The sequence below is a fragment of the Dreissena polymorpha genome, chromosome 7 (assembly GCF_020536995.1).
Source record: "Dreissena polymorpha isolate Duluth1 chromosome 7, UMN_Dpol_1.0, whole genome shotgun sequence".
NCBI lineage: Eukaryota > Metazoa > Mollusca > Bivalvia > Myida > Dreissenidae > Dreissena > Dreissena polymorpha.
The window spans coordinates 90,007,398-90,023,412 of NC_068361.1; the positions used below are offsets into that span (position 1 = coordinate 90,007,398).

General features: G+C 35.2%; 1 protein-coding gene across 1 annotated transcript; it reads right to left on the bottom strand.

The window, feature by feature from the left end:
* Positions 1-744: 744 nt before the first annotated feature.
* On the bottom strand, positions 745-14,482 carry LOC127838766 (28S ribosomal protein S2, mitochondrial-like). Its single transcript, XM_052366749.1, has 3 exons — positions 14,351-14,482; positions 2,379-2,504; positions 745-2,099 (listed from the first exon to the last, which is right to left on the bottom strand). Exons 1-3 carry the CDS (start codon positions 14,409-14,411, stop codon positions 1,471-1,473), a joined length of 816 nt encoding a protein of 271 aa, XP_052222709.1. The 5' UTR covers positions 14,412-14,482; the 3' UTR covers positions 745-1,470.
* Between the last annotated feature and the right edge of the window lie 1,533 nt (positions 14,483-16,015).

Genomic DNA, 16,015 nt, shown 5'->3' on the forward strand with positions numbered 1-16,015 from the left:
TTCAATTATCTAAGTGTAAAAGGGGCCATAATTATGTCAAAATGCTTGATACAGTGGTCTGCTCTTGTTTATAGGTTGGGGTCATGTTGGTTAACAAGTATGCAACATATAAAAGCAATATGTCAAAGGATATAGGAAATATTTGGGGTAGTACGCAAACTTTAACATAGATTTATCAATACTATGCATATTCTAAGTATAAAAGGGGCGATAATTATGACAAAATGCTTGATAGAGTTGTCTGCTCTTGTTTATAGGTTGAGGTGATGTTGGTAAACAAGTATGCAAAATATAAAAGCAATATGTCAAGGGACAATGAAAATAAATGGGGTAGTACGAAAACTTTAACATTTGCTGCATATTCTAATTGAAAAGGGGCCATAATTATGACAAAATGCTTGAAAGAGTTGTCTGCTCTTGTTTATAGGTTGGGGTCATGTTGGTAAACAAGTATGCAAAATATGAAAGCAATATGTCAAGGGACAAAGAAAATATTTGGGGTAGTACGCAAACTTTAACATTTGCACGCAGACACTAACGCTAACGCCGACGCCGGGGTGTGTAGGATAGCTCCACTATATATATTTCATATATAATAGTCGAGCTACAAAGGAGGATCAAGCATGGGTCATGTGTGTGATATGATTTGTTAATTAAATTCAGTTAACTTTTAACAACTAACTTACACTACTTTAAGTATTTTATCTTTTCAATGAACGCATGGGTAAAGAATACAATAACTCATTTGGTCAGGGGATATTTTTATCAACTTATCTGAAATCATGTTAAAATTATTTAGAATTCCGTATGACATAATTTTATAAAGAAAGCTCAAACAAAATACAAGTAATTGATTATAGTCCTTTAAGAACTACTTTTGACGGACTAAAGTTTTAGGGTTATTATAGGGCTTGCATTTATATTTGCAAAACTGAAAATCTGCACACCCTAGCCTCTGATTGTGGATGCTTTGCACAGAACATTTCATAGTTTCAACAGTATACAACACAATTCATAGCATGTGGAGGTTTCAACTCTACGCAATACAATGCTAAATAATACCAGACTTACAATTAAGCATAAAATCTAGGTTGGCTTAAGGTTCATTAAGTGCTTTCATGCATCATGCATCACTGAATTAACTTTACACCCTTACAATATTGAACTTCAATAATGGCATTTTAAGAAGTTCTGGAACTTCAACAGTGGCAATTTACACAATTTAGTGACACCAACTGGCAGTAATTTACTGCCAAACTTCCCTAAATGCATGCCCTTAATTATAACATAAGTAACTTAAGATGTGATAAATAGTTCATTGTAAATATAACTAATTAGCGGTCAACTGTTTAATATAATTCTTATAACACTGATTTTTATCGACAATTTTAAATACATTATTTCCCTTTATTGAAGTAGAGAAATGTTTTACTAAATCAACAGTATTTTTTTAATAAAATACAAGTCATATCATTTTTCAGCCAGTAGATCGTCCTGTCTCTTTTGTTTTGCTAACTTCACAGTATTTTCAAAGACCTTAAGATAATAAATGATGGATAAGAAGCTATCATCGTTAGCTGGAATCGGATATGACACGAGGCGAGGGTCGCAGTTTGAGTCCACAATACCAATGGTTGGAATAAGAAGTTTAGCACAATCCACCAGTCCAGGATGGGGCATCACTGCGCTGGTCTGCGAATGCAGAAACACACACAAGTCTGGCAGCCTTGTTGGGAACCCCACAATTTGTTCAGTGTTGGTAAAAACGCCGGAATTCCACTGACGACAGTGAGCGAATTCACCAACATGTTTCGCCATGTGCTCCACACGATGCATGGTCATTTTCTGCCTTGAGACAAAGAGGACGATACCACCACGATAAACGACGTGGGCCAGGACATTAAGGGCATCCTGGAAAAGTGGTACTGTTTTTTCAAGGTCAATTATGTCAATGTTGCATCGAGTTCCGAACAGATACGGGGTCATGTATTCATTTCTACAGTCTTGGTGATGACCATAGTGGCATTGGGACTCGAACATTGTTTCCAGGGAGACCAAGTCTCTGACCTGGAAGTAGTCCTGATGGTCTAATGGGTCTTCTGAAGAAGAAAAACACAGAAGTATATTATTTATATGTTGTACTTAATTTCTATTTTGTCTTTTATTTGTATGTTGTTTTTAATTTGTATTCTGTATTTTATTTGAATTTCATATCTCCTCTTATAGATGTTAAAACAATAATATTCAAACTTGACTTCTGATAAGCAGCACCTTATGATTTTTTTCATATTTTTTCCCTATATGATTTTGAAATGAAACAACTTCAGTTGTTCTCTATTTGCACAATATGATTTATGGTACCAAATTTATATACTTACGTTGCTGTAAGCGGTCATTAACATTTCCACTTTCATTTGATTGACTGAGGTTCAAGATATTGGACAAATATTTTCGTGTGGTTGACAGCAATCTGAAAGCAGGCAGATTTCTTGAATGGCTACCACCTGGAAATAAATAACAAAAAGTAGGAAAAAAAACTTCAAACGTTTTATTATAAATTTTAAAAATATTGATTTTCAAACTCTACTGATTTAAGTTTTGTTATGTCTTAATGACAGTATATATAAAACATTTATGACAAACACCTGACTTTCTCATATGTGGAAATAAAACAATATTCAGTGCCCCAGATAATTATTTGGGAAATAGGGTTTTCACCCATTGAATTTGAAAAATAGGGTGATTCCATTCTTCAAATAGAGTGAAATGAGTAATAAAAATGCACACCTTAAAGGGGCCTTTTCACAGATTTTGGCATTTTTTAACTTATTCATTAAATGCTTTATATCGATAAATGTAAACATTGGATCGTAAAAGCTCCAGTAAAAAATCAAGAATAAAATTTAAAAAAGGAAAAGAACATTGCCCGGACCAGGTTTCGAACCAGTGACCCCTGGAGTCCTGCCAGAGTCCTGAAGTAAAAACACTTTAGCCTACTGAGCTATTCCGCCGAGTACACAGTCGTGTAGTATTTTATACCTTATATAAGCAATCTTCGTAGTTTCACAAAATTTAACGACAAAAACAGAACTCTCCAAATTATTCAATCGTTTCGCGTTGCAACGCTTTATAATTTTTAGGTTTTAAAATCGTCAAAACATGCATATAATTGCTATATTAGACCATGGTTAATGTTCAGCATTACTGTTTCCTCACAAATATCATAACTAAAACGAAAATTTGCGAATCTGAAACAACTTTTTTCAATTTTGTCAATTTACCAAAGCGTGAAAAGATCCCTTTAAAATAATTGCTGATTTACTTCTGTTGACGCTGCACACTTGTATTGATTCAATAGAACTGTAAACTATCATCATTAATTTTGATATACTGATGTTTCGTAATATCTTTAATCCTTGAAACTGCCCATGATATAAACTTAAAAAAATGTCGACAATTTCTAACCAAGGACATGCCTTTTTATACTTTTGACAGGTTTGTTCAGTCACAGACTCTCCATCATGTTTTTTGGATGTCAACTCAACTGCTGTATACACAGTTTCTAACAAAATCGATAATACGAATGATTCGGCACTTATTGGCTCTTTCTTTCTTGATTCGAAAAAGTTTGTGATCGGCTGATATTTTGGCGCAACAATTTCGGACGTCTTTCGACCTCTCTTAGCTATTTTTATTTCGCATCGTAATAGAAACTGAAAGTACAGACGCTTTACAAATACATGCACAATGAGCGACGAATTAAGTCAGATTGAAAACACATGTTTGTCGTCGTAAATAATTTGGTCAGACGCTTAATTTAACTATGAAATCCAGTCCGCATAGCGTTTGAATAACTATGACCGTTTGCTGAGCATGCTGAATGTAAGCGTCACCGCGTTACGATAATAATTCCAAAAAGAAAATACCTAAAATGAGCAAAGCATTTTTGATCGAAGCTTTTGTATCGTACGCATCAAATTTGACGAATTTGCGTAAAAGTTAAATTGGTTGGGTTTTCAATACGCATGATATTGTATTTCTTTGCATTTTTAAACATTTTAATAGGGTGAAAGACGCAGATACGCAGCTTATCTGGGGCACTGAATATTAGCATTCCATTTGATGTCACTCACTCAGTTCGTCAGAACACAATGCCCCCTATTGCGCCGCTTTAATTTATTTATTTTTACCTTTGACCTTGAAGGATGACCTTGACCTTGAATTTCCACCACTCAAAATGTGCAGCTTCATGAGATACACATGCATGCCAAATATCAAGTTGCTATCTTCAATATTACAAAAGTAATGGCCAATAAATTTTTTCGGACGGACGGACAGATTGACATACTGACGGACAGTTCAACTGCTATATGCCACCCTACCGGGAGCATAAAAAATTGTTATTAATGCCTATATTTATTCATCACAAGTTTGAAAGAACAAGAGCTTTATCCCCTACCAGCATAATTATGTCAGAGTAGGAACAGGATCTCCATAGTTGCATCAACATAGCTTAACGCTTTCCCCCATAAGAAGCAAAGTAAAAATTGCTTTAGCAACCAGCATAAAACCAGAACAGTCTGCGATGAACTCAGGCTTTAGTTCAGGTTTTATGCTGTTTGCTGCTCATCAGTAACAAACGGTTGGAAATTATTATTTAAATTCTAATTCTAATTATAATTTAATTTTAATTAAAGGACTACAAATGCATCAAATTTATCAAAATGCGTATTTAAGTGGTAAAGGGTTAAGTTCTGTTTAGTTATGGCTACATGTCAGATCCTGATTATAGTTTTCACTGTGTTCTGTAAAGATTGCAAGAAGAATTTTGGTATGAAGAATATACAACAAGAGATGTGTTTGTCAGAAACACAATGCCCCCTATTGCGCCGCTTTGAAATAAAATTAAAATATATCATTATTACTTCCTTTGGATTGTATTTTTTTACTTTTGACCTTGAAGGATGACCTTGACCTTTCACCACTCAAAATGTGCAGCTTCATGAGATACACATGCATGCCAAATATCAAGTTGCTAATAGTTATCTTCAATATTCAAAAAGTTATGACCAAAGTTTAACGAAGGTTAAAGTTTTGTGACGCACAAATACAATGAATGAATGACAGACAGACAGCCAAAAACAAATACCCCCGATCTTTCGATTCGGGGGCATTAAAATAAATGAATATACCCAGTTTCATCAACTAAGCTTACAAGCTTGTTGAGTTATCGCACCATCCCGATTCTGATGGACAACCAAAGTGACAGCAAGCTAAACTGTAAACCCCTCTCTTATGAAAACAGTAATTTGTAGGGTACAAATAAAATTATATGAGCCAGAGCTTTTGTCTGAATTGACTGTGTTCAGATCCATCGTCTTAACTTAACCCTTTCAGTGCGGGAACCGAATTTTGAAGGCCTTTGCAAACAGTTTGGATCCAGATGAGACGCCACAGAACGTGGCGTCTCATCAGGATCCAAACTGTTTGCTATTCTGATAGTGTTCTTTGAAAAAAATCAAAGAAAAAGCTAATTATAGAAATTCAGCAGACGACATTTTTGCAGACGACAAATTTCCCAGCATGCAAAGGGTTTAAACATATTTATTTCAGCTTGATTGGATGAAAGCCTTAGGCCCAGTACGGTACATGTACCAGTATTTTGTGTCTTAAGGATTGCTCCCAGACTAGAGATTAAAGTTGATTTTATATAAGGATTTCACTTCCACCTTGAAGGTCCCTTGAAAAAAACAGACATGGAAGGGTAAAAATATTCTATTAGAAAACTACAACAGTCAACCTTAAAAAAAGCTACCTTTGCACCTTTAGGTAGACAATTTATAAGTAAAACCTATAAAGACATATGTTGGAAACTTGCCAGCTGATCGCTATTCAAAAATGAAAATAAGTTACAAAGTAATACTTGCATAATTTATGCAAGTGTTATCAATCATACCATTTGATTTTAATAAATCTTCTTTTTACAGAATGCCTTAAACCTGACTAAACCAATTTTCCCAAGGGAGAGAGAAAGGCAAAGATGTTGTCATCAAACAAATTTATGGTGTGGTTGAAGAACACACTTTCTACCCATATCCTATGGAACACCATTACTGACTTCATATGACTGTTGTTGTTGTTTGCAGTACATTAATCATTATTTTCAGTGGAATATAGTTACATTATGCTTTGTGCAATTTTCTTTACGTTCGGCACATTCGTCATTGTATGCAGTAGTTAAAGTATTACGCGAAGTAGTAACAACATTATGTTCTGTCCAAACTTCTTGACGTTCTGTACATTCAACATTATGTGTAGTAGTTTTATCATTATGCGCTGTGCAAACGTCTTTACGTTCGGTACATTCGTCAGTACGTGCAGCAGTTACATCATTAAGTGCAGTAGTAACAACATTACGTGCTGTGCTTACTTCTAACTGGTTAACAAGTATGCAAAATATGAAAGCAATATGAAAGCAATATGTCAAGGGACAAAGAAAATATTTGGGGTAGTACGAAAACTTTAACATTTGCACGCTAACGCAGACGCTAACGCCGACGCCGGGGTGAGTAGGATAGCTCCACTAAGGCACTATATATATTTAGATATAATAGTCGAGCTAAAAATAAAGTTTGTCTATAAAACCTTATTCAATCAACCTTAAACATAGTAACAAACCAGTGTGTGTTTTTCGTTCAAAATCGTATCCAGTATTCCGCCCCATTCCCAATGGAAAAAAGTATATATTTTTCCAAAATGGTACATGTACCTAAAAATTCCCAATTGAAGGTTTTCCCCAAAGTTTTTTTTTTTTAGATTTCAACATTTTGTTCATCTCCCATCAAGCCATATAAGTTCAACCTCAGTTAAAATTATACTCAAAACACTTCTATGCTCAATTTGAAGCAGTTTTTAGCAAAACAGCAACTACACTAATTTCCCAATTTTAGTCAAAACACAGCAAATTTTCATGATTCAAAAGGGAACCGGCCCTGTATTCCCAAATGGTGAAAAAAAAAGCTGCAAACACAGTACCTGTTACCATCAATCTGCGTGTTGTTTGTGGATAAATGTTCAATTCAAAAAGTTGATAGAAAACCATTATGGACCTGAAAGCTGATGTTTTAATTGACCACTATGTAGGTTACTGAGATAGTCAGTGTTGAAAAGATCTATCCTGCAGATGATGTAGAGCTAGTCAATGTATAAATTAGTATGTTTACACATTAAGAATACTCCGCATTTTCCATTGCAAAAACTTATAACATTTTTGTTAACTGTTCATGTAATTGAAACATGGATTAACATCATTATTCTACAGTACGAATCTGAGCAAACCACATAAAGTTAGTTGTTTTAATTTGGGCATTAGGATCTGCTAATGATTCTTTATGCTCATTTTACCTCTTGGAATCCAGGTGGAAGACTTTACGTGAACAAGAGCTGTCAGAGGACAGCGCGCTCGACTATTCAAGTGCTTGACAGTATAACGTAAGCCATCATGGAGAGGGGGGGTATAATGTAGGTGTGTGGTCATTTAATAGATGATCTTTCAAAAATAAGGAAAACAATTTTTTTTATTTTTTTTTGGGGGGGGGGGATTCTGGGGTGGGGCATGGGGATGGTTTTGGTGGAGTGCATTGTGGTATGTCAGGTAAGTGTTGTTTTGTCAAAGTATTAATCAAATGTGATCATAAATAAAGAAGTTATGGCAATTTAAGCAAAATGTTCAATTATCTAAGTATAAAAGGGGCCATAATTCTGTCAAAATGCTTGATACAGTTGTGTGCTCTTGTTTATAGATTGGGATTATGTTGGTTAACAAGTATGCAAAGTATGAAAGCAATACGTCAAAGGACATAGAAAATATTTGAGGTGGTACGCAAACTTTAACATAGATTTATCAATAATATGCATATTCTAACAAGATGTGTTTGTGAAACACAATGTCCCCCTATATTACGTTTGACCTTGAAGGATGACCTTGACTTTGACCCTTCACCACTCAAAATGTGCAGCTCCATGAGATACACATGCATTTCAAATATAAAATTGCTAGCTTCAATATTGCAGAAGTGACATTACATGAGCAATTTTGACCCATATATTTGACCTTGAAGGATGATCTTGACCTTGACCTTTCACCACTCAAAATGTGCAGCTCCATGAGATACACATGCATGCCAAATATCAAGTTGCTATCTTCAATATTGCAAAAGTGTTCATAAAATAAGCGATTTGGGCCACATATATTTGACCTCTGACCTTGAAGAATGACCTTGACCTTGACCTTTCACCACTCAAAATGTGCAGCTCCATGAGATACACATGCATGCCAAATATCAAGTTGCTATCTTCAATATTGCAAAAGTATTCATAAAATTAGCGATTTGGGCCACATATATTTGACCTCTGACCTTGAAGGATGACCTTGACCTTGACCTTTCACAACTCAAAATGTGCAGCTCCATGAGATACACATGCATGCCAAATATCAAGTTGCTATGTTCAATATTGCAAAAGTATTCATAAAATGAGCGATTTTGGCCACATATATTTGACCTCTGACCTTGAAGGATGACCTTGACCTTGACCTTTCACCACTCAAAATGTGCAGCTCCATGAGATACACATGCATGCCAAATATCAAGTTGCTATATTCAATATAGCAAAAGTTATTGCAAAATGTTAAAGTTGGCGCAAACAGACCAACCAACCAACAGACCAACCAACCAACCAACCAACAGACAGGGCAAAAACAATATGTCCCCCACTACTATAGTGGGGGACATAAAAATAAAAGGGGCAATAATTCTGTCAAAATGTTTGATACAGTTGTTTGCTCTTGTTTATAGATTGGGGTCATGTTGGTAAAGAAGTATGCAAAATATGAAAGCAATATGTCAAAGGACATAGGAAATATTTGGGGTAGTACGCAAACTTTAACATTTGAGCGCTAACAGGAACGCCAACGCCGGGGTGAGAAGAATAGCTCCACTATATATATTTCATAAAAACTAGATGAGCTTAAAATGCTGCTACCAATTGCAACTCCCAGCAACCGTGAGGGACAATGTCCGGTAGTTCTGGCTACCATAACTTTAAATGTCGCTTTTTATGATTTATTACTGCATGACTTTATAGTTATGGACCAACCCCATAGAAAAGTCAACCAGAAATTCCCGAAAAGTTGACAGTTAACAAAGACCGGTCCAAAACAGCTTTTAAATGCAGTTATTGACCCAAATCAACCACTTGATCGGAAAGACTGACATTTTTCAAATTTAACTGACATATTCTTTCACAAAATACTATCTTAAACATTTAAAAGTTATCTATTCTGCTCTTACATATCGAGAAAAACAGTGATGTGACAGACTTTCTTGAAATGCGAATCTCCCGAGATTTCACGGTCATATGACGTTATTTCTATATGAGTAACATACCATGTGCTAAGTGTTTTCAAATTCAGAATGACATTTCCCGGTATTTTAGATTATTTTGGCTTGTTTTGTAAACAAATTGTAGTGTAAATACAAACTCAAAGTAAATATTATTTAAACTACCTGATTCACACTGAAATCAGTCTTATAATCCACCAGACGTAAGTTGTTAATCACCAATAATAGATTTCAGAACGAAAGTAATGTTTACAATTTCAGCAAAAAATGTCAAGGTCGATCTGAAAGTATCCAAATGAAAACTCGTCACGTGACAAAGCGACAATGGTGTCAAAATTGTGAATTTTAGACAGATGAGAGTTATTTTCATATATTGTATGCAGTAATTTATATTCATTCACCACTATATTCATTCACCACTATATGTCATTTTGTATCCAAAACAAGAAATGTGTCCAAAGGACTCGGATGCCCCCAACTGTAACTTTGTCACTACATAAAAGTATAATTGTGTAAACGCTTGGTAGAAGTTATTAGCTTTTTTCAAATCCTTAACGCAGATTTCGAACCTAAATGCGGACCCTAAGTTCAAGGTCAAGGTCACAGGGGTAAAAATTTGTGTGCGTATGGAAAGGCCTTGTCCATATACACATGCATGCCATATATGAAATTGCTATCTGAAGCGACATAGAAGTTATGAGCATTTTTCGAAATCTAAACGCAAAGTGTGACGGACAGACGGACGGACAGACAAACGGACAGTCCGATCACTATATGCCCTCCTTTGAGGGCATAAAAATGTCTTAGAATATCAAAATAAATCAGAAAGTCACATAAACTAGAGAGCGGACAACATGCTTAATCCTTGAAATGCACTAAGTGACCCCGTGACCTAGTTTTAGACCCGGCATGACCCATATTCGAACTTGACCTAGATATTGTCTTAATACAACTTCTTACCAAGTTTAGTAAAGATCAGATGAAAACTACTTCAATTAGAGAGCGGACACCATGCTAAATCCTTGAAATGCACTAAGTGACCCCGTGACCTAGTTTTTGACCCGGCATGACCCATATTCGAACTTGACCTAGATATTGTCTGGATACAACTTCTGACCAAGTTTGGTAAAGATCAGATGAAAACTACTTCAATTAGAGAGCGGACACCATGCTAAATCCTTGAAATGCACTAAGTGACCCCGTGACCTAGTTTTTGACCCGGCATGACCCATGTTCGAACTTGACCTAGATATTGTCTGGATACAACTTCTGACCAAGTTTGGTAAAGATCGGATGAAAACTATTTGAATTAGAGAGCGGACACGAAGTGTGACCGACCGACCGACTGACCGACCGACCGACCGACGGACAGTGCGAAAACTATATACCCCCTTTTCTTCGAAATGGGGGCATAAAAATGAGCTTTCTTTGATTTATAGCGTGACATAAATATGTTACGACTCTGGTTGACTTTTGATACGGGGTTGGATTCAGCGTACAGGTATGTCAATACTAGGGCTGTAACGAATACACTAGGTGACGAATACGATAGGTATCACGAATACTGGGTGGGGAATATGAATATTTATTCGCGAATATGAATTTCAATGAACAAAATTAATACGGACAACTTGACATGACATTATATAGTATGAAACTATGAGTACATGTATTTGTCAATTTGATTAATTGAGTATCATTGCATACTGAAAATATGAAATATAACACTTTGAAATAACAAAACAATGACTAGAGCTGCTTAAACTTTGAAAACATGACTAGTACCAATAAAATCCTGGGGTAGAACAATTAAGGAAACCAAAATAGCGCCAGACAAACGACGTGTATTTGACAGGCGGGTCAACGATATCAATAGCATTTCCTTTTCTAGGCTCTGTTTGTTGATAAGTTGCACAATCATTGTTGTAAAGATAAACAGAAGAGAAATTCCATCTGCTAATCCTCTGTGTGTTGAGAACCAAATCACTTGTATTTACCTATATAAACATTAAACAACCGTCGAAAGATTTTTCAATTCCATGTATTAAATATTCAACCGGTGCCCGCCATTATTGTTGATAATCTCACTGTGTAACATAGTGGGTGGGGTAAACATGATGAAAAATGCTGGAATAAGGAGAAGAACATTTAAAATAGGAGTTTCTTGTATGAACCTTAATTTGTAAGGTAAGATAAGATGATTAAACTTTCAAACTAGAAACAACGTTTGAATTTGTCAAATATTTGGTTCGGGAGGTGGCGAATAACGAATACGATTCGTCAACAGCTGTATTGGAGTAATTCGAATATTCGAATGTATCGTTACAACCCTAGTCAATACTATAAAAACTGTACGCTGAAGCTAAATGTCCGGGTGTTGAATTATTGTAACCAAATATTCACTAAACAAATTGTAACCTTTTCGCAAAGTATTGATATATAAAATTTATCTTTCAAATTTATTCAGTTTTAAAGTTTAACACAATATGCATGAAACAAGTTAAAAAACTAACAAGGTTACAGTATACTAAATAACCGTTTCATTTAGTGCTGTACTCTCTAAAAAAATATCATAGTTGATTAGGGCTGCAACAATATACCGGTATATCGGTATATATCGCAATACGCAATCCGCATATTGTATTGCGATATGATTTTCATCATACCGGTACGAAAATTTTACAAAAATTCATTCACATTTCGTCCAGAAAAGCCATCCGAAATAATGATAAAAAGGTAAACAAAACAAAGCAGTGTAAATTATTTTTTACGTAAAAATAGCATTCTAAAAAGTGTATTATACGGAGTAGCGTTGTTACATGGGAGCATTCATTCGATGCTTTTGAACAGATTATCGTTGAATTAATTGCGCACAGCTGTAAATGTTTCGTTTGATTCTGATTTGAGCATTATTTGTAATCCGAATTTCGGAAACACGCTTCCAAATTTGAATGCTAACGCGACAATAAAAAATTATAGCATCAAATAAAAAGTGCTTTATCCTTTGTCTCAATAAAAACCGCGCGAAAATTATACAGACATGTAGAACGTCGCATGGAAAGTAAGGGTGTATTTTGTGTTGTATAAAAACGGGAACATCACGTCAGCTGAATTACGCGTGTTCAGTGGGAAAAACGCCCCGGTTGGACGTCATTTCATCACATCTTTAAATAGTAACAATTGCAAAAATGTATTTGATACTTAAGAAAATTTGCGAATATTTGTGTTTCTTATTATTCTTGAGCACATTTATAGTAAATATTTACCAGAATTTGCTTTAAAATTGGAATTTATGGGATTATCGGGTAATTGGCAAGTTATAATTTTGGTACAAGTTAGCAATATATTGCGATATATTGCAATACGGGTTTTTGAACTGACAATATATTGCGATACGGTTTTTGGCGTATTGTTGCAGCACTATAGTTGATTCGAAGGCATGTTGTACACTTTTAACTAGTGTTCTGGCTTTATTGTTTGGAGAAAGTAGTAGGGCATGAATAGGAGCTCACTACTAAATCCCTGAAATATGATAAACTTTGAGACTAAAGGAAAACATTGCACTGAAAGAGGTTACATTCCACTATTAAACGGCCGGAAAAAAAGTTGCAAAAACAGTTGATTTTGACTTTTGACAAATTCTTTCTTGGTTCGTACATGACATATCTTTTTTATTGCACAAATCGACTCCGCTTAGAATGGCCTTTAAGAAAAGGTATGGGTATGGGGGTCTCTATGTGCAAAATATGGCATTTATTTTCGCTTAAAGATGTCGCTTTTACATTGAATTATATAGGGAAACTATTTAGTAAATTGTGACCTAAACGCAAACCAGGCCCCGTCACGAAGGAGCTGTATTTACATAAAATCACCATTTTTTGGGTGGGGTTTTTCGCGTCTTGGCAATTTTCACGGAATAAATGCATTTTATTCATTAACTAAAGGAGCATTGTTAGTTTTTACGAAAAAAAATGCTTTTTAGAGGAAAAATAAAAAATCGTACAAAAACTTGCCTTGAGCATCTCAAATCGCAACAATGTTTGCTGAAAGCACCTCAAAACACGTTTTTATAGTTGTTAACTTCTTTATGGAGGTAGCTTGTAACAATAATCCAGTATTTTGACTGAATGTTATTATTTAGGGCAGTCTTTTTACTCCTGATCGCCTTTTATAAATCAAAGCTCCGACCGCAAAAGCCAGATGGCTTACCAGGCGTTATTACAAAATGCATTTTCAAGCATGTCTACGTGAACGATCGATCTGAAATTTGGCATGCATATTGAAAATAGGTTAATAAAACTCAAGAAGTGCTTATTTTTTGCGATGTTAACAATAAACGTTGTGTTTAAGGTTACAGTATACTATATTACCGTTTCATGTAGTGCTGTACTCTCTAAAAAAATATCATAGTTGATTCGAAGGCATGTTGTACACCTTTAACTAGTGTTCTGGCTTTATTGTTTGGAGAAAGTAGTAGGGCATGAATAGGAGCTCACTACTAAATCCCTGAAATATGATAAACTTTGAGACTAAAGGAAATCATTGCACTGAAAGAGGTTACATTCCACTATTAAACGGCCGGAAAAAAAGTTGCAAAAACAGTCGATTTTGACAAATTCTTTCTTGGTTCGTACATGACATATCTTTTTTATTGCACGAATCGACTCCGCTTAGAATGGCCTTTAAGAAAAGGTATGGGTATGGGGGTCTCTATGTGCAAAATATGGCATTTATTTTCGCTTAAAGATGTCGCTTTTTCATTGAATTATATAGGGAAACTATTTAGTATATTGTGACCACAAACGTTCCGAAATGAAATGTTGGTAATGTGTAACCAGAAAATGTGGAAGGTCAACACATCGCGGAAAAATATTGCACGCACATAAAATATTTAATACATATCGTAAATTGGCAAAGCAACAAAATAAATGTTATTTTTATATACTTACTCATTGGTTGACACAGAATTTGCAAAGAGCGACCAAATAAACGGCTGCATTTTCTTGACATGATTGAGAACTTGCAATCTATTCGGGCATTTATGGTAGGGTGTGTAGAAATACCGAAATCCCCGTAATTACCGAAACCCCCCCGAAATCCCCTGAAATCCCCAATAATATTTATTATTTATCAAAATACTGCGGATATTAAGATAGAATATTGCAAAATACAATCAATTCACTGATGAAAAATTGTTATTATCCATGTTTGGAAGTGAAAAACTAAAATATATTCATAATTATTGGGATTCCGAGCCAGAAATCCACAGAAATCCCCCGAAATCCCCAATAATATTTATTATTTATCAAAATACTGCGGATATTAAGATAGAATATTGCAAAATACAATCAATTCACTGATGAAAAATTGTTTTTATCCATGTTTGGTAGTGAAAAACTAAAATATATACATAATTATTGGGATTCCAAGTATGAATCCATAGTGATAGTTTTTTGTCTTTCTGACTGATTTCTACAATGAGTAAGCAATATAATGATTCTTTTGACTCCAATTAATATGTTCAAAAAGGACATACATGAGCATATGTAATAACGCAAATTAAATCAAAAATCTGATTTATAATCGTAGTTTTAAAATGTGCCACGCAAAAATCATTTTCATAAATATACAAAAATAAACATAGGTATACAGATGCACACGTTGTGCTCAGGCGAACCAAATATTCAATGAACGATAATCCTAGTTATAAACTTTTAACATTTTTGCTATTTTGTGCCGAATGTATGAAGCCGGAACATTACTCATGCGCGAAGCCCGTGTTCTTCAGCAATTTGAGAGTCAGGTAACCTACAGAGGCTGGTCAATTTGGACAGGGACCTATACAAACGTATAGGTCCCTAGTTTGGGATTGTATCCATACCGCTGGGAATGTGGCCGCCTGCAGGAACGCCAAGGCTGGCAGATGGCAAACGAACGAGTGCAGGTAAGATCGTCCTCTGTAGACCTTGGCAAGCCAAACATCCTTACCATATCTCCATAACGCCTGAGTTAAGTAAAAGTCTTTAAAATCTTTACACACGAATGCTTCACAGAGGGATCGGCACGAAGCTGTATCAATTTTAGGAAATGGAATAAACATTTGCATTAATAAAGCCACGTATATGGCAACATATTCCCACGACAACTAACATTTTTCAAAACTAGCGACAAGCGCTTCACAACTAGACTGCTTAGTATCCTTGATGGCACAGAAGACAAGCATATATTTGGCTGTCGTCGTCCGTTTCATAAAACAGAAGACCCGTTTAGCCGTTCTTCTAAATAAACACGTGGACATATATCAGTTGCCCCTGCCTTTTTTTTCACACTTTGAAAATAATAATACTGGGTACTTTTATGTTAATTCGTTGTTGAACGAGAAATCTGTTTCCATCCTAAAGTACAGTATATATATAAACCAAGTGAGCAATGCCTTTTCAAAACACGACAATACAATGACATGAACTACACATAAAAGTATATTTAAGCTGTATTCAACGCCTTTGAATAGTCAATGCAGCACGTTCAGGTTCTTATCCTGTTGAAACATGCCCAGTAAACTTTAACCTCACAGCATCACATTTTTTTAATTGCCTTGAAAATCTACTGTTAAA

What these genes read in the sequence shown, in the direction of transcription:
- LOC127838766 (XM_052366749.1), bottom strand. Translation starts at nt 14,411, where the DNA reads ATGTCAAGAAAATGCAGCCGTTTATTTGGTCGCTCTTTGCAAATTCTG. An exon ending in AATTCTGTGTCAACCAATGA is followed by an intron (nt 2,505 to 14,350) that starts GTAAGTATATAA and finishes ATTTATTTCCAG; the next exon opens with GTGGTAGCCATTCAAGAAAT. An exon ending in TAATGACCGCTTACAGCAAC is followed by an intron (nt 2,100 to 2,378) that starts GTAAGTATATAA and finishes TTTCTTCTTCAG; the next exon opens with AAGACCCATTAGACCATCAG.